Source organism: Nomascus leucogenys, chromosome 3, assembly GCF_006542625.1.
Source record: "Nomascus leucogenys isolate Asia chromosome 3, Asia_NLE_v1, whole genome shotgun sequence".
NCBI classification, from domain to species: domain Eukaryota; kingdom Metazoa; phylum Chordata; class Mammalia; order Primates; family Hylobatidae; genus Nomascus; species Nomascus leucogenys.
In genome coordinates, this window is record NC_044383.1 from 16,868,300 (window position 1) to 16,887,832 (window position 19,533).

General features: G+C 48.4%; 1 protein-coding gene across 3 annotated transcripts in view; it reads left to right on the forward strand.

Annotated features, from left to right (window-relative positions):
* HSPA12A (heat shock protein family A (Hsp70) member 12A) overlaps window positions 1-19,533 on the forward strand; it is a 179,104-nt gene extending 159,571 nt beyond the window's left edge. For all 3 annotated transcript variants that reach the window (XM_030806509.1, XM_030806511.1, XM_030806516.1), the window contains 6 exons: window positions 4,629-4,800; window positions 8,843-8,929; window positions 9,460-9,564; window positions 10,958-11,216; window positions 14,217-14,320; window positions 15,307-19,533. In XM_030806509.1, the coding sequence (XP_030662369.1) occupies window positions 4,629-4,800; window positions 8,843-8,929; window positions 9,460-9,564; window positions 10,958-11,216; window positions 14,217-14,320; window positions 15,307-15,944 (1,365 nt within the window). In that variant the 3' untranslated portion in view covers window positions 15,945-19,533. The remainder of the gene's footprint in view (window positions 1-4,628; window positions 4,801-8,842; window positions 8,930-9,459; window positions 9,565-10,957; window positions 11,217-14,216; window positions 14,321-15,306) is intronic.

Genomic DNA, 19,533 nt, shown 5'->3' on the forward strand with positions numbered 1-19,533 from the left:
CTTTGGGGCAAGAAATACTGAGCATTGCTGTTAGAAAATCCACCAACCTGCAGGAGAGGCTACACATGTCTGCACCGTTAATAGCAGGGGTGTCCAATCTTTTGGCTTCCCTGGGCCACACTGGAAGAAGAAGGATTGTCTTGGGTCACACATTAAATACACTAACACTAATGATAGCTGATGAGCTAAAAAAAAATCGCAAAAAAAAAAAATCTCATCATGTTTTAAGAAAGTTTACAAATTTGTGTTGGGCTGCATCCAAAGTCATCCTGGGCCACACGTGGCCTGGGGGCCATGGGTTGGACAAGCTTGGTGTATAGGACTGGAGACAGAATATGTTAAATGTTTGGCGGGGGCCCCAGTGCAGGGAGGGCTCACACGGGAGTAGTAACCATGAGGTACCTTCTCCGAAAGCAGAATTAGCAAAGACGGAGAGGGTGTTCTGTGGCTGCAGTTGACCCTGGCCTGATCCCAGGCAAACAGACCCGTAGGTTTGCTGAGGGCTGCCAAGTGGAGGGCTTCTGTTGAGGGTGGCTGCAAGTGTTAATGCAGAAACAAAGCTTGCACTTCCAAGCATTGGATCCTGCTGCCCAGAGAGAAAGACGGCTGGGTTTTTGAGAGCCTGGGCGATGCTTTAGCATTTCCTCCTTTTCTTGGAGTCCACAGCAGCTCTGGGACTCCTGGGGAGGTTGAATTTGTGCAGAGTCCGCTGCCTCTTCTCACCTCTCCTCAGCTCTCTACTGTGGCCTCCATGGGAGTTTGTGGGTGGGACACGGCCCCTCACTGGACAGGAGCTGGTTCAAGCAAAGAAGTGTGGTTACTTTGTCCGAGGCCTCCCAGACACTGCCTGGGCCCATGACCTTGCCTTTTCCTCCCCTCAGGAGTGGTGTCCTCTGCACCTTCGCTTCCCACCTGCATCCTCATCTTGGTACAGGGGGGAACCCCCTATGGAAACAGGCCAAAGCTTCTGCTGTGGAGCTGAGGCCAGCCCAGCTGGACAGGGACAGATTAAAGGCCTCCCCTGAGTGGCCACCCCAAGCTGTTTTCCACAGACTTGGGGCAGCCTGAGTGTCTTCAAGATGTGAGAGTGTCCTGGGAGGGGGACAGTTCTGCTGGATTTTCAGTTGCACACCAGGCACACTTGGATGCCCTTGAGTTGTAGAATTTTACCCAGGGCTCTTCACCCCTCTAGACTGCTGGATCTGAATTTCCATATAAAGATTTCCCATCTAAGTAAGAGTTCCTGCTCAGAATTTCAGGGGTAGTGTGGGTAGAGAGATGGGGACAGAGCTTACAGTGTGGGAAGAGGGATGAGGGGCGGAGCTTATGGTGTGGGAAGAGGGATGAGGGGCAGAGCTTATGGTGTGGGAAGAGGGGTGAGGGGCAGAGCTTATGGTGTGGGAAGAGGGATGAGGGGCGGAGCTTATGGTGTGGGAAGAGGCATGAGGGGCGAGCTTATGGTGTGGGAAGAGGTGAGGGGTGGAGCTTATGGTGTGGGAAGAGGGATGAGGGGTGGAGCTTATGGTGTGGGAAAGGGATGGGGGCGGAGCTTATGGTGTGGGAAGAGGGGGTGAGGGGCGGAGCTTATGGTGCTGGAAGAGGGATGGGGCGGAGCTTATGGTGTGGGAAGAAGGATGGGGGCGGAGCTTATGGTGTGGGAAGAAGGATGAGGGGGGAGCTTATGGTGTGGGAAGAAGGATGGGGGCGGAGCTTATGGTGTGGGAAGAAGGATGGGGCGGAGGTTATAGTTTGGGAAGAGGGATGAGGGGCGGAGCTTCTGGTATGGGAAGAGGGATAGGGTGGGGCTTATGGTGTGGGAAGAAGAATGAGGGGTGGAGCTTACAGTGTAGGACGAGGGATGAGGGGCGGGGCTTACAGTGTGGGAAGAGGGGACAAGGGGCAGAGCTTATGCCACCCTTTCTCCCTTCCCATCCCTGTCCCTGCTGCCGTGGCCCAGGCCCACCTTGCTTTTTCTGGCTCTGAGGGGACCTCACTGCTGCAAGTCCCACCTGGCAGGCTGACATCCCAGTAGGACATGGCAACCGTAATGTAGCTTCTGGGTGTTTGCCTTTCTTCCTTCACACCAACTCCTTCGGCTTCACTCATGGCTCTACCCCAGCCCCCAGTTTATTTTCAAGTTTGAACTTTGGAGAATTGTATACATACAGGCCCAGCAGTTTCTTTGCAGCAAGTTGTCCCTTCTTCCTCACCCCGTTTTGTGGAAGCTTCCCCCCTGGAGCTTCTGTTCTCCTGGGAGGTCCTTGACTCCACAACCTCAAGGATGGAAGAATCAGCAGAGGAGCTGTCCCTCGGAAGGGGCCCCTCTTGGTCTTATTTGAGATTTCTTCCTCCTGGCCCCTTGGGATCCAGGCCCAGAGGCACTGCATGTGTGAGAGCCACATCCTCTTCCACTTTAACCTCCAGCCACGTTTGTGCTAAGGATGTCTAATGTGACCCTGTGAGAGTGAAGCTGGGGAGGGGGGACTTTTACTTGCTTGAATAGGGGGCAGTGGGAAATCCTGTCATGCACCTGAGTCAGGGCCCTGTTGACCGATGTCACCTAAGGGCAGACCCAGCCTCTCTGACCCACGGGCTGAGCTGACAGGCATTGATGCTGCCCGGGTGGTTGGCCGTAGCTGAGGGTACTAGGTGATGGGAACAGGGTTCGCCACAGACAGTGCAGGACACGAGAGTGGTGGTTCTTATCTGGTTTTATTAAGTCAGGCTTCCAGATGTGGTTCTGCCATTTTGAGGCATTTGGTATTTACAGAGTGAAGATGTTCAGTCACCTGCCTGCTGGTCGGATCAGTTTTAGCGCTGAAAGTCTCATCCCAGGAAATCCCTCTATCCTGGGCAAACTGGGACAGTGGGCCACCCTCCCTCTCTTTCTACTTAAAGTGAAGGAGTTGATAAATAGCTCTGAAGGTCCTTTGCATTCTTTTTTTTTTCTTTTTTTTGAGATGGAATTTCACTCTTGTCTCCCAGGCTGGGGTACAGTGGCACCATCTTGGCTCACTGCAACCCTCTGCCTCCCGAGTTCAAACAATTCTCCTGCCTCAGCCTCCCGAGTAACTGGGATTACAGGCGCTGCCCCCACCATGCCCAGCTATTTTTTTTTTTTTTTAGTAGAGATGGGGTTTCACCATGCCGGCCATGCTGGTCTCGAACTCCTGACCTCAGGTGATCTGCCCGCCTCAGCCTCCCAAAGTGCTGGGATTACAGGTGTGAGCCACCATGCCTGGCCACTTTGCATCCTTAATACCTGAAAACCCCTTCCCTCCTTGCCCAATAATTGGACCTCCCAAGCCCCTCTGCCCATGATGAGGCCGGCTTCGCCTGGTGAGAGGTTATTTGTGTGTGTGTGACATTAGGAGACCTTCTGAACCTGGTCTGCAAGAAGAATGCACTAAACCCCTGGGGTCTGGTATAGAACTCGAGGCCTTCCTCCCAGTAGGCATGGTATGAAGGCAGCATCGCAAGGTTCCTAAGAAACGGCAGAAAGTCAGCAGCACGGCAGTGGCAGGGATGAAGTGTGCTTCCATGGTCCATCGGGCTGGCAACCGAGGACACCCGTGTGCCTGAATGGTTTCCAGAAGCAAGTGGGGCCTCCTGCTGCAGCTCAAGGCCATGAGAGGTGGGACCTGGTTAGAGGCCCAGCCAAGCTGTTTCTCTGAGCATCCTCAGAAGGGTTGTCCCAAGGCCTCTTAGGCTGGCCCTTCTGAAGGCCCACAAGAGTGGTGACTGGGACTGGTCAGATGTCACAGAGCAGAAGCACTTCTGCCTACTACAGGCTAAGGCCCCAAATGTTTGCAGATGGAAGCCACAGATGAGAACTTGGGGATCAGATTGTTAAAGGAATATTTATTACTATATGTGATATATGTCTATAATAAAACTATTAAAGGGTGGAGGCTTTGAATAAGATACCTGCTTGCTGACTCAACCGCACTCTAGAAAATGAGGGACTATATGGGATTCCAGGAGGGTCTTCCTCCTAGAGCCGCTGCTCATCTGTTACCCCCAGTAGGCAAATCTCAGGAACCCTCCTAGCGCTCTGGAGATAACAGGTCGGTTACCCAGATAGCGAAGTCAAATGCTTGTGTTGCTGAGACCCAGCCATGGTCTGTTTCCAAGGCCACCAGAGATAGGGGTTTGCTCCGATTTGGTCAGACCGTGTGGTATATTACAACTGAGAACAGATCACCTGCCTTCCATCCTGTGATGGTTTGGAAAGTTTTGGGGTCTCTGCAACTCCATTCCTCCACCACTGGAGCATGGAAGCCCGTGTGCCTCCTACAGTCCGACTCCCCCCGCTCCTCCCCATAGTGCTGCTCAGCTCTGAGCCACGGAGGCCCCAAGTGCAAGAGGCCCCACAGCCAGAGCACCTGGTGTTTCCCCCAGGGTGCCTGTACATTTTCTTTGGCCACCCTGGGGTGTTTGGGAATCTGGCCTGGGGCCCAGTACTGAGGCACCCCGACCTTACGCTCTGAGGAGGACTGTGTAGAGAATGTCCCACAGAGGCAGAGCATGAGTGCGCCTTTCTTAGGGATGTCAGCCCAGGCGTGGGTGTCCTGGGAGCAGGCCAGCCCAGGGGGCCCTGGGTCCCAGCCTCTGTTTCTGTCTTCCAGGCAGGCCTGGCCTCCCCCGAGAACTCGGAGCAGCTCATCATCGCCTTGGAGCCTGAGGCAGCCTCCATCTACTGCCGAAAGCTGCGGCTACACCAGATGATCGAGCTGAGCAGCAAGGCAGCTGTCAATGGGTACAGCGGCAGTGACACAGTAGGAGCTGGGTTTACACAGGGTACCTCTGCTCTCTCTCTCCCCCTCCTGCTCTCCTTCCCTCCCAAGCCCTGGATATCTCTCTCCCTCTGATGATTTTAAAGGCACTTAGTGCCATAATGAAGAATCAGGATACTCCAGGAGCAGGTGGGCTTTAAGCACCTCTCTGCTCAGCCCCCCTACTTGGCCCCTCCAAGGACCCCCATAAATGGAGGCATGGTTACCCTGGTTCATCACCCACCAAGTGCCTGGGGACGGGGAGCTTCCCTCTAAGAATCTGAGGGTAGCCTGAGAGCGGTTCTTGGCCTCGCATTGTATTAGGCTCTTAATCTTTCTTGTGTATTAACAGATTCTTAATCTAATTCCATTGCCTGTTATTAATTCTCCATTAAGACTGTTGATTTATTGCTGACTCACTCATTGGGCCTGCTTCATGTGTGATGAGCTCATTGTGTGTCTTCGCTGAGAGTTAAAAATGCAGATGAAACCAGCTGACTTTTCCTGACCTAGGTGATGCTCGCCTAGCTATGGGAAGGAGCACCGCCTTAAGGAGACTCAGGATGGGGATTTTAAAAAGATTTTTCTCTTTAATAATTACCTGCATGCAAGTGGGTCATAGCCTTGGTCACAGAACTTGGTTCCCTGGTATCCAGGGCTCTGTGGGTGTGTCGAGGGCTATAGGGTTTGCAGACACGCCCTGTCAATGTCAAGGCACCAATGTGAGCATGGGCACTAAGTGGGAGCACTGTGGGGGTGGCGCCGGGCACTGCAGCTCTGAGCTCTGTTCCCAGACGAGGGCTTTGAGGGCAGATACCCATCTGTCACCCATGCTCACCCCCATCCGCCACTGGAAGGCCCCAGGCCCGGGAGGAGGAGAGGGAAGAAGACATCAGTGAGGACCGTTGCTGAATTTTCTCTGCCACAAGCTTGTTCCCAACTTTTCTTTGGACCCCACACCCAAGGCCCATCCCTGCACTTCCCAAGGCACCAGGCCAGGCTCACCCTGAGGCCATGTGTATTCCTGCCCAGATGGTCTCAGGCTGCCTCCTCCAGGCCTCCCCTCTTCCTCTTGACAGAAGCAACTCTGCTCCAGAGGCCCCCTGTCTGTATTTCAGTCCCAAGATTTAGGAATCTGGGAACCTCAGCCACAAAGCAGTGGCAAAAGACTCCCTCGTCACCAGGCTGCCCCCTAGCCCTCCAGGAGCTGTGTGCTCACACCTTAGATCTGATTTACCCAGAGTAAATGGAAACAGCTTCCCTTTAAGATGTGAGGGCTTGAATTGCCCCTTTCTACCAATGCTCGACCTCCTCAAGGCTCACCGAGGCTAGCCTTATTGCTAACTAAATCAAATGCATTCACAATTTAAATACTCAGAGGTTTATTTAAATTTTAATCTCCATTGTTTTCACTGGAAAAAAGAGGAAAGACTAAGTTTATATCTTACATGCTGATTCTTCATGTTGTTCATAAACACAAATACATGACCATTAGCTAATTCTAGAATAGCTGTTTTTAACTTTTTGCGAGTATAGCACATTTGAGGGGGGAACATCTGTTTTTTGAAAGATTGCCTTCCCTGAGAGTTTTTGGTTTCCTTTCCCTTAATGTATCACATCTGCCCCCACACTGTTCTGTGTTCCTGCCCTGTGGCTTGTGGAATTTGCTGTCTCTGTGTGCTCAGAGGGTCTTCCTGGTTTTTGAAATCCTCAAATTGTTGGGCGCCGCCCCTCCGAAGGGCAGTGAGGCCGTGGGTTTGGTGACAGCCTCACTTTACAATGAGAACATCTCTCCCAGGAGACGAGTGCTGTCTGGGGCGAGCCTGGCAGAGCACTTAACCAGGAGTACCTGAGATGCCTGGATGCCCCTCTGTGACTGAAGGCCAGTGGGTGCCACGGGGAGAAATGGAGCTGTTGCTCAGCCCCAGCATCGCAGGGTTTGCTGTCAGCATGATTTTACTTGCACATGATTGAATGGGATTGATAAAGGATACATTTTTCACAATCTGGGACTTAATTTGCCTGAAAACTGGGCTAATTTTTGAGAGCTCAGTACATGTCGTATTAGCCTCGCTTGGCTGTATTTTATGAATGCCATCTTTTTAACCATCTAGATGGCTTTAGAAAACCAAATGCCGGCCGGGCGCGGTGGCTCACACCTGTAATCCCAGCACTTTGGGAGGCCGAAGCGGGCAGATCACAAGGTCAGGAGATCGAGACCATCCTGGAGCCAGTGCTGGGAGCAGGAGAGAGGCCCCAAGTTTGGGGAGCCCTCCCAGGCCCACAGGAACTCTTTAATCAAGGGATGCCTCCCTCTCCACTCTAAACCAGGCCCTGGTTTAGAAGACCTTGGAGCTGGCCTGGTATTTGCAATTCTAATCCCCAGAGAAGAAGTTGTTTTGTAAACACTGTGTTCTTTGCTGAAAGAGGCCAGAGGGTAAAGGGTGCCTTATTGGATAACCCACAGCAGAGGATTTTCTAGGATAGTTCAAAATCAGCAGCACCAGTTTAGGGATTAAACAACAACAAAAAATTGGGAGGGGGTGAGGTTGTGGGATGGGGCAGCAGAGCACAGACAGCGAAGCCTTCCCCTGTAACATCAGGGGCTGCCCTCCATCGCCCACAGTTATCATTTGCTGAGTACTGGGTCTCACACTAGGTGTGTTGCCTTCATTATCACCTACTGTGTGCTGGCTGAGGATACATTGGAGAGTCAGTCCTTGTTCTGCCCACGATGAATTTAACCCAACTATTAATATCCCCATTTTATGGACAAGGAAACTGAGGCCCAGAGGGTCGATTTGCCCAAACTCCCACCTTGGTGGTGCCTTGCCGCCCCCCAGGTGCCCTTTCACAGCACCCTTCTCATCTCGAAACATTCCATTATTCTGCTGTTTCCAGCTTCCCTGTAAATTGTTAAATCTCAAAGGCATGAGGGCCTAAGGTCTGAGGGTTAATTTCAGACTGCAAGAAAAGAATTGTGGGGCCAGGCGCGGTGGCTCACGCCTGTAATCCCAACACTTTGGGAGGCCAAGGCGGGTGGATCACGAGGTCAGGAGATCGAGACCACGGTGAAACCCCGTCTCTACTAAAAATACAAAAAAAAAAAAAAAAAAAAAATTAGCCGGGCGTGGTGGCGGGCGCCTGTAGTCCCAGCTACTCAGGAGGCTGAGGCAGGAGAATGGCATGAACCCGGGAGGCGGAGCTTGCAGTGAGCCGAGATCGCGCCACTGCACTCCAGCCTGGGCGACAGAGCGAGACTCCGTCTCAAAGAAAAAAAAATATATAGAATTGTGGGAACTGCAAGCCCCTTAACCTCTCCTGACCTGATTTCCTTCTCCGAACATAGGGACAATGATTTGTGCCCTGTCACAGCCACACATGTCTCTCCGCCACTCAGCACCCCAAGCCACAGCAGGAGCGGAGGTTGTCCCTGTGTTCATGGAAAAGGCAGCACAGGGGTTTGCCAGGCCCAGACGCGCCACCTTGTGGCCGCAATGCATATTGGCTTCAGCTGGGTCAGGAAATGGCCCCCAGTCCATTTATCCAGGGTCCGTGTTAGGAAAACATACCCCGAATTCCTTGTATCAGACAAAATTCCTTAATGTGGAATTGTTTAACCGAGCGCACTGCAGGCTGTTTGGCAGATAGCTTCCTCCCTGGGGCAGCAAAGCCGGGAAACTAGGCGATTTCATTAACCCATTCTCCAAAAAATGTGACCAGGGTAGGGTCACATTTGACCACATTCTCTTCCCTCGGTTTTTTTCACGTGGAAAATGGGGATAATAATTCCACCTAATTCCAATGGTTATTGTGAGAATCTCATCAGGGCGGGCTTTTCAGCTGGGCACAGGCTAAGCCAAGGAATAGAGGAAGGCCGGTGGAAATCACGTTCTCTGAGAAGAGCTGGCTTTGTGATTCCCGACATCGTATTGACTTATTTTGGTCAAATGTCACTAATGTTCCATCCCTAAATCTCCTCATGCTATTGCCTCCACTGACTGCAGATGATCTCTGCTTTTTCATGCTTTCTTACCCGTCATCATTTTCTTTCTGTCGGCCACTAGCTAAGGAACACATACGGCGTAATCGGCAGAGTCGGACCTTTTTGGTGGAGAATGTCATAGGAGAAATCTGGTCCGAGCTGGAGGAAGGTAGCGTCCTTCAATGTCCTTTGCTCTTGCTGGATTTTCCTGTGCTGCTCGCGAAAAGCCATTCCCGTTTGTCCCTTTTGCACTTTTGGAAAATGTTCAAACTCAGTGGGTTCTAAAGACCACTCACGCAGGGAGAGCTCTTTTGGGAGCTGTAATTTTGCATGTTGTAAAACCAGGTAGGGATTGGAACTGATCAGTTCCAGAGTAAGTCTTATGTGAAACACAGATGATTTTAGAGCACTCACTATTCACGTGGCAGGAAACTGCCCACTAAGTACGTGCCAGGGATGCAGCAATGTGTGAATCTTAGATTCACTCACCTGGGTTCTCCATCACCCATGCCTAACCGTCCTCCTGGGCAGATTGCATTCTCTTTGGTCATGGTTAACTCCTGGAGCTGCTAATTAGCAAAACCATTGTGCTAATGAGAACTATTGAGGGCAATTAGCTGGGTCTACCTAGTTACCACCCACCAGCTTGTTTCAGATGGGGTTGGCAAACTGTGTAAAAGATGGCTGTTTTTGTGCCAGGTGACAAGTATGTGGTTGTGGACAGCGGCGGTGGCACTGTAGACCTGACAGTCCATCAGATCCGGTTACCAGAGGGACACCTTAAGGAACTGTATAAAGCAACAGGTGAGCCCCTGCAGGGCTAATTTTCTTATATCTGAGCCGTTTCCAGGCAGTTCTGTTTTCACTTGTTTCAGATAACTCTCAGTTTTATTCTCTTGAATGCCACTAACATGTGGGATCGTAGGCGGTGGAGGATACTAATGTCTGCTTGAAATTGGAAAGCAAAATGCAATTAAACATTCTTTAAAACACAAACCACCACAACTTGGGTTTTGGCCTAAAGCAAGCCTGTTTCAGATCCTGGCCAAGGGTGTTGGTTTCTGAAAATTCTGAAAGGATGAGATTGCAACTTGATGTTGCCCATGACCGTGCTGAGGTGAACTTTCTAGGGAGGCCTCACCTTGTCTTGGATCAAGATTGCCAAACCATTGGCCAAGTGCGGTGGCTCACACCTGTAATCCCAGCATTTTGGGAGGCCAAGCAGGCAGATCACTTGAGGTCAGGAGTTGGAGACCAGCATGGCCAACATGATGAAACCCCGTCTCCACTAAAAATACAAAAATTAGCTGGGTGTGGTGGTGCACACCTGTAGCCCCAGCAACTCAGCTGGCTGAGGCAGGAGAATTGCTTGAACCCAGGGGGCAGAGGTTGCAGTCAGCAGAGATTGCGCCACTGCACTCCAACTTGGGTGACAGAGTGAGACCCTCAAAAAAAAGATTGCGAAACCAAAGAACATGCTGTTTCCATTTTGGGAGGTTGGAGGGGAAAGGATAATAAGAAATTAGAGGATCACAGAGGGACTAGACCAGGCCTGCTGATTTTCCAGCCCCCGCTCTTGGATGTCTTGGATTAGAATACCATGATGGTCCTAGTTAGATAAAATTATTGATTTTTTTAAAAATGTAATTGATTTAAAATAGATTGTTGGCTGGGAGTGGTGGCTCATGCCTGTAATCCCAGAACTTTGAGAGGCCGAGGCAGGTGGTTCACCTGAGGTCAGGAGTTTGAGACCAGCCTGGCCAACGTGGCAAAATCTCATTTCTACTAAAAATACAAAAATTAGCCGGGCATGGTGGTGTGTGCCTGTATCCCAGCTACTCGGAAGGCTGAAGCAGGAGAATCGCTTCAACCCAGGAGGCAGAGGTTGCAGTGAGCCAAGATTGTGCCACTGCACTCCAGCCTGGGCAACAAGGGCGAAAACTCTGTCTCAAAAAAAAAAGAAAAAACAAAAATAAAATAATAAAATAAAGATTGTTGACAAGAGATTTCTGTAGGGAAAAGCTTCTCCACATGGAACGAGAAGCAGCACAGGGTTCTGAAGTATAAGTAAACACTTATAGCTGCAGTCCCATTGCTAAGAGGCTCAGAGATGAACAGGTGGGCCTGTTTCTCAGAGTCTGGACTGGGTTTCTAATGGTTTTTAACACCATGGCCTCCCTTTTTGTTCTCAACTCAGGCGGACCCTATGGATCCTTAGGAGTAGATTATGAATTCGAAAAACTTCTGTATAAAATATTTGGAGAGGATTTTATTGAACAATTCAAAATCAAACGCCCTGCAGCCTGGGTAGACTTAATGATTGCGTTTGAGTCTCGCAAAAGGGCGGCTGCCCCAGACAGAACTAACCCGCTGAACATCACCCTGCCCTTCTCCTTCATTGACTACTACAAGAAGTTCCGTGGGCACAGTGTGGAGCACGCCTTGCGGAAAAGCAAGTGAGTGGGGCTCATCACCTCGGGCTCTGGACATTCTAGCGGGTGGATCATGCTGATGGGAGAGAGGAACGAAGTGTGGACTTCAGGTTCCAATCCTACACACTGGCTGTATGACCTTGGGCAAGGGACTCAACTTCTCTTCCCTCAGTTGTTTTCATGTGGAAAATGGGGATAATAATTCCGTGTAATTCCAAGGTTTGTTGTGAGAATGCAATGAATTCATACATGTTGAGTGCTTAGAACAATGCCTGGGACCCGGCAAGTATAATCTATGTATTTGCTAAAAACAGAGAAACTATGAAAGCAGCGAAGTTTAGTTTTGGCCCCTGCTGTATCCCCAGTGTCTAGAAGAGAACCTGGTATGCAGTAGGTGCTCAATAAATATTTGTGGAATTAATCCAATGGGAGTGTAGGTTTCTTGCTACTCTGAGTCCCTTGGCTGATTTTGTGTCTCAGCTTGTTGCAAAATGAATATATTTAGAAGATGGTTTAAAGCTGAATTTAAAAACATAGATAAAAATAATAGATTTCTAATATTCTTAAACATTTTAAATATATATATAATATCCATCATGAAATGATGACTACAGACAGATTTACCTATCATATTTCATAATTACCTTTTTCTAATAACCCTTTTGTAAGGGAACATGTCAAACATTTATCCTGTAAAATACCCCATTGTCCAGCTTCAACAACTGTCAGTTCCTGGCTAGTCTATATCCAATTATTTTAAAGCAAATCTTAGAGAGACTAGCATCTCATCTATTTCAGTATGTACCTCTAAAGGAGACAAGTTTTAAATCACAACCACAATATCATGATAACACTTAACAATTAATAATTCCTCAATATTATCAAATATCTAGTTAACATTAACATTTTTCCATTTGTCTCATTTTTTTTTTTTTTACTTTGTATCAACATCCAAATGAGGGCTCTACATAGCAGCTATCTGATATGCCCCTCGAGTCCCACTAATGTACAGGTTCCCCTCCTGGTTTTTCCTTCACAATTTATTAGATGGCAAAACTAGTAGTTTGTCCTTAGATTGGAATTTCCTATAATCTGGGCGTTGCTTATCTCATGTCCATGGTGTTACACAGCAGGTTCTATCCCATGGCCTTTTTTTTTTTTTTTTTCCTTTTACAAGTTGGCAGATTGACTTAGAGGTTTAATCAGATTCAAGTTTGAATCTTTGGCATATATGCCTTATGGGTGGTGGTCCCTCCTATTGCATCCCATCAGGGGACACGAAATGTCTGCCTGTCTCTCCTTTTGTGATGTTAGCAGCCATTGATGATTATTGCCTGGTCCACTAATGCATTAGGGGTGGCCACATGGCCACCATCTTGGCCCATCACTCCTTCCTCATTTATTTAGCTAGAATACTCCCAGAGAGAGAAACTTGGCTCCTCAGTGGTTTGCTTGCCCTGAACTACAGCTCACTTAGGGAAGACAGGATAAATAGGTTGGTTTTCAACTCCATTTATGAGTTAAAAAAAAAACAAAAAGAATCAATTTCCTAGTATCCGCCAAAGTGTCTAATGAATTTTTCCTTTTGTGAGGGCATGAGGGGGAGTATCATTAAGAATTTAAGGATTTAAGCATATTTGATGTATTTTAAACCATGGCAGTTCCATCCTTATTGACACCAACACTGTCCCATCTTGGCCAGTAGGAACCTTCTCACGTTGGCTCTGAGTCCCTTTGACATGACATTTGTGGTGGTTGACAGTGTCTTTGCCTTCTTGTATGTGAAGATGAGCCTTCTTGGCTTATCTTTCCATTCCCTACCCCAGGCCTGGAATCGGCCATTTCCCTAAGAAGCCCTGGTTCCTTTTAGTGGAAATCAAAGCAGATTTCATGTCAGGTCTTCTTGCCCTTGGAGCAGGGCCAGTCTGGACCCTCTTACTGGGCTGATGTTCTCTGCCCCGTTGGTCCCCCACAGAGGGTACCTGTCCTCTGTTTGGAATCCCAAGACCTACCTGCACAGTTCTGGGGCCTGTCAACCCTCCCAATAAGAAACAGGCTGCAGCCAGCCATGGGGTCATTCGATACCACACCGCATTGTCCTTTGGCCTATGCCATGGAAAGGATTCCTTTCCAACACGTTCTAGATTCCTGTCCAGCATCTAGAATGTGTTGCTGGGAAGCTGCTGGTGTGTGCTTTGCATCAGGGACAGAGGTGCCATTTGCCTGGCCTCTGAGAACAGGCGGGGCACGCCCTGTGGGTTTGGGGAATATATAGTCCATGGCATTTGCTTAGTGCCAGAAAGTTTCCAGAGCGCTTTCACAGACATGGTATTTAACTTCATCTTTACAACAACCCCCGTGAAGGAGGTAAGGCAAGTGCAGTTATCCTTAACTTCCAGACGTGGAGACCGGGCTTGGAGAAAGTGGGGTCTAATCTGCCCAGAGTCCCAGAGCTCCACAGTGGTCGTGGCCAGGCTAGAGCCCCACAATCCTGGATTCCTGTCCAGGGCTCTCTTTGCTCCACACTGCTGCTTCTGGACAGAGACCGTGAGGGCCACGTAGTAAAATTAGGCTTACTCTGTCACCTGACAGGTGCCTGGAGGGCTGAGGACATGCACCTGAGCACACACATTTGTAGCTGTAAGTAGCAGTACAATAAACTCGCCAGGGAGCCTTTAACGTGCTTGAATCCAAATATTGTTGGATTCAAAGTGTGGTCCTGCAAAAGAGACAGTAAGCCCTTTATCTCCTTGTCTTTGCACTAGACTTTGGCCTCCACTATCCCAGGGGAAGGTCGGTCACAGCCAAACTTAAGATACAGAGAAGAGATTATGTCTTAGCTTTTGAGCTTCTAAGGGTCCAGGTCCTGGCAGTTTAGGGTTTCAAAGGTGCTTTTCACTTTCAACCCCCGTTCTGCCTGCTAAGATGTGACAGATGTTCTGCCAGGGCACATGTCTATGCAGATAAGCCTGGGTATCGTGTAGACCCTCACTGCCTGCTCTTCTCCATGCTATGCTCCTGCAGTGTGGATTTTGTGAAGTGGTCCTCGCAGGGGATGCTGCGGATGAGTCCAGATGCCATGAACGCCCTTTTTAAGCCGACCATCGACAGCATCATTGAACATCTCCGTAAGTATCAGCCAGGGCTCGGCCACTCAGCGAGGCAGAGCTGAGAAAGAGGACGGGCTTTTCCAGCATCACCAGCTGGTGCCTGTGGAGTCAGGTTGGCCTGGATCTGGGAGCCACAGGCAAGGGCCCCGCAGGACTGGGCAGGGCTTGGGCATGTATGGGAGAGGTTGCTGGGCATAGGATCTGGATCCCTCTCCTCGTACTGCAAAGCTGCTGAGAGCTTATCTCACCCAAGCTTTCCGTTTGGTCTCAAAAGTCAGAGAGCTGGTAATGACAAAGAGGAAGAATTAAATAAACAAACAAAACTTTAAAACAACAAAAAGGATCAGAGAACTGGAAGCTCTGAGGCAATGTTACCTGAGAGTGGCAGGCCCTAGGAAATGCATATTCTTTGCTTTACTGGGACATATTAGACATCCTCACCCTGCTAGGGGAGAAGGAACTGTTATGTGAACCAAAGGAAGTTCTGCAAGACAGCAAATGGAATCTGGCTATGTCATTATCCTGCTACATTGGTGGCAGTACCCAGGGACATATAGCAGACTCACTGGGGACCTTTTTCAATATCTTGTCCCCCACCTACCAAATCAGACTCTCTAGGAGTGGGATGGGATTTTTATGAAAATCAGAGAATTCTATTTATAACAGCCTGCCTTGACTTACCCAACAGAACCACAGGTTTGGAGAGCTTTAGGAGTATTCATTTATGCAAACCAAATTCTACTTAAAATTATCACCATGTATCTGTTAAAATGCATTTCTACTTAGCAGCAGCTCTGGCTTTTATTCCGGAACATATTGGTGTGCAAACTCCCTTTCTTTAAAAGACCAGTTCTGCAAAGATTCTGTTCAAGGAGCTCAGAGTAAGCCTGCCCTCACATTGTTCCAAGTGGCCTTGTCCGTTCCCCACAGATGCAGGCAGCCGAGTTCCCCCTTCCTTGCTAGCTTTTGGTGACAGGACATTCTCCCTGCCTCCTCCCTTCCAGGAGACCTGTTTCAGAAGCCCGAGGTGTCCACCGTCAAGTTCCTCTTTCTGGTGGGTGGCTTTGCTGAGGCGCCCCTCCTGCAGCAGGCGGTGCAGGCTGCCTTCGGGGACCAGTGCCGGATCATCATCCCTCAGGACGTGGGCCTCACCATCCTCAAGGGTGCCGTCCTCTTTGGCCTGGACCCCGCGGTCATCAAGGTGCGCCGGTCACCGCTCACCTACGGGGTAGGCGTGCTGAACCGCTACGTGGAGGGCAAGCACCCGCCCGAGAAGCTGCTGGTGAAGGATGGCACTCGGTGGTGCACTGACGTCTTCGACAAGTTCATCTCTGCCGACCAGTCTGTGGCTCTGGGTGAGATGGTCAAGCGTAGCTACACCCCGGCCAAGCCCTCCCAGCTGGTCATTGTCATCAACATCTACAGCTCTGAGCACGACGACGTCAGCTTCATCACTGATCCCGGGGTGAAGAAGTGTGGCACGCTCCGCCTGGATCTCACGGGGACCAGTGGCACTGCGGTGCCTGCCAGGAGGGAGATCCAGACCCTTATGCAGTTCGGGGACACCGAGATCAAAGCCACAGCCATTGATATAGCCACTTCAAAGAGTGTCAAAGTTGGGATCGACTTCTTAAATTACTAACCCTCCCGCCCCGCTGCCTGCCCCCTTGAACTCAACTTATCTGCATCTGCTGACCTCAACCTTGACTGTTCTTTCCCTAACCTTGACCCTCACCATTGCCCATGTGAATTTCAGCAGGGAAGATGAGAATAATCAGGGCTAGAAATAATTAGTGACTTTTGAGGGCACACTGGAGTCAGAAAAACAGAAATTAAGATTAAGGTTTAGGCATAGAAAATTAAAGGATCCTGGAGGAGCAGCTAGTTTTCATAGGTACAAAAGTGGTGAAACGGCCACGGAGAAGGGAATCAGTACATTTCTGCAGCAGAGATTGCGCTGCTTTGAACAGATCTCCGTTATGTAAAATTTAGGATGCCCTATTGCTGTCTTTCTAGATTTAAAATGAGATCTTTGAACCAGGAGGAGATCTTCATCTGAGACTTTTCTTTCTAAATTTTTTGGATGACCGTCAATATAAAAATGCCACCCATCTGCAGTTGATTTCTTTTCATCATCATGTGATTAAAAGTGGTGATTCAGTGGGAACTGGGAATGTTTTTAGTTGGTGGTAGAAGGCTGCCTACACTGGGCACTGTTTTAGATTCTCATATAATTTAAATAGCAAGGAGGTTCAGGGAAGAATAACCATAGCCTTGGGTAATCCACTAGGGCTTTTGCGAGTAGGAGAGCTGATACCTCACATTCTTAGCAGGTGAAAACTTGCAATGATGGAAATAGATAGTGAAGAGTTACTGATGTATCCCAAATTATATGCTGTGATATAAATTCCCAGCATGCCCAGCCCCAATTTCTGAGTTCAAAAGTAATTCTAGTGAATCTTAGTAGGAATTCTGGGTAAGAAAATGAGGTTGCCATTGGTCTTCTTTGCATCACCAAGACCAGACATCCAGAAGAGCCCCTCACCTTGAAAAGCAGACAGATTTTAAATTAACCCCCTCCTTCCCGCTCACCTTCATCTCCCTAAGAGTTTTGGCCATTTAGTTCCACATTTTGAAAGGAATACCTTGGTGAAATTTGGGAAAAGAATCTGTGCTATGCAATGTTTCATTAAAATCTTCAGTTTTTCAAGTCTCTCTAAAAATAATTGTAGATCTATACTTGATATATTAAGTCAGTTTTTTTCACGGCAGGCGTGTGGCTCGCCCGCATCAGAATTGCCTGGGTGCGTGTTCAAAACAGGTTCCTGGATCCGGGCCCTTTTTAACTGAGGCCGACTCTTGGAGAGGGGCACCAGAATCTGCATTTGTAGTGTATACCACATCGTGGTTCAACTGAAATTTGAGAAATACTAACCTGAGATTTTGTTGAAGTTCACACACAGACCACAGCCCGCACTCTACAGGTGTCCCCTTTGGGCTCCCTTAGGAAGAGGGCTTCCATGTGAAGGTGACCCCATACCTTGCCCTCTTGGTCAATGGGATTGGGCCTCCACCTGGCTTGGAGATGGCACTTTTAACCCTCACAGGAAGGGCCAGGGGAGGAAAAAAATTGCAAGAAAGTGACACCAAGAATGGAGCTGACTGAGGAACCAACTGGAGGGTCTTCACTCTCTCCTTCCCCACTGTACAAAACCAGTTTTCTGCAACATTCAGGAGCCAACTGAGGAAAAGAATCAAGAATCTGACTCACAGCCCATCTGATCTGTTCAAAGCCGTCTTTTCCACCTGCTGAAATTCATTAAATCACTGGAGGCATGCATAATGAATGGAGAATGAGTGAACTTCCAATGCAACTTGGATTCACAAACCCATTATCATAGCCAATATGCAGATTTTAAACAGCATTTCACATTTCATTTGACCATGTCTTCTTTTTCACATCGGCTGCTGCAGAATTCCCTACTGGAATGTGAAACAACGAACAAACTACAGAACTAGAGAGTGCTGGTTAGTCACATAACTTAGTAGCGGGATTGTGTATCCAGGCACAAAGGTGTCTTTGCTAATGTTCTCTTGCTATCTGCCCTGCTTCAAACGCTAAATGGTATGGGTCTTTCTTTGTTGCCAGCCATATTCTACAAATAAGACTTTTCAATATAGTTATGAGTAATATAATTTTATGTACATATAATGTTAGAATATTGTACAGAATCTTTGTTTCTACGATGCGCTTTTCTTGTTTCAAAAAGAGGAAAATGCTTGATTTTTGTTGATGATACTTTTGTTACTGTCCTTAATTTTCCATAGTTTGGTTTCTTAATTGTGCTCACTAAGCATCAATTTGTGCTGATGCCAAGCTATGGACTATGTACACAAGACCGAGCAATAGACAGAGGTGCCTAGGGTCAGAACACACTGAACACACATGGACTGCCTGGATCAGGAGCCTCATCAGACCCTTCTCCATGCACATCCTTCCCAAACAGTCACAGATTCCATTGAAAGGAGCAGATTCTATCAGTTCTTCTGTGCAGACTTTAAGAGCTGAACGTTCTGGTTCTGGAAGCCATGTGACTGTGCAGAACAACCTAAGAAACCCTTTGCGTCCTAAGGGGTCGTTGACCTCTCCTTCCGGGTCAGAGCAGTCACTCTGAGGGCAAAGCGTGGTCCACTGTGTGTGATGTTTTCAGGATGCTAGGGTCAAAGAAAAAAAAAACCAAGTGGTACATAAGCCCAGCTTTTCTGCTGGGCTAAGTGTAAGTGTGAGTAACATGGTCAAGCCCCTCTTTTTTGGGCTAATGTAAAGCCTTTCCCGCATTGCATTAATGCTGTCTCCCTGTGTACTGTTTCTCTTAAATGAGCAGATAGAAATCTGCAGTGTTGGCAGACAGGTGATGGAGAGGATGAGAATTTTATCTTCTGGCCACAGAGCTGCAGCCCTGGTTGTCAAAGTCCTTAAACGAAACCTCCAAATCCATCCCTCCTTCCCTACCCCCACTGGAATATTCTAGAATAAGAGCACTGGATAAGTACACTTGAACACATTTTTCTAACCTTAGAAAGTATCTACAAGGCCTGTTGTCTTGACCCATTACTCAATTGTCCCCGGCATATTATCTGATATTCACGTTTCTTGGAAGCAGAATCATCAAGGCTTTCCTTTGTAACCGCCCTTTCCATACACAGCAGGCATGAATAAATGCTAAGTAACAGACAGGTTACAGACAGGAGGGGAAAGAGGAGGAACCATACAACTGTTTTTGCAAAATGATGGCTGAGTCCAGATTATAGAGGTTGCCTTACCCTTAGAATGTTATTTAGACCAAGTTTAGCTTTTAGAGTCCAGGTCTGGTTAATTGCCAGGGTAGCAAAGAATCGCATGCACCAATGTAAACAGGAGTCAAAACGCATTATTAGTCAAAGATCGAATTTCACATTGTAGAGATGTATAGCTGTGATTAAGCTGCATATGTATGCTGGGAAACGGCTTAAGTGGATGGCTAGTATAAAAGTTGTTGGCCATAATGTCACACCTCTCATCTGCTTGAAATATGGACCAGCATTCTAAAATATCAGCTATTGGGGTCTCGTTCACTACAAGATAAATTCAAACTTCACAGAACTTTGCAGCAGTTCACCACCAGACAGGATTGTGTCTGCAAACTCTCTTGTCTTCACAGACGCCTAATAAAGCAAAACTCTGAATCTCA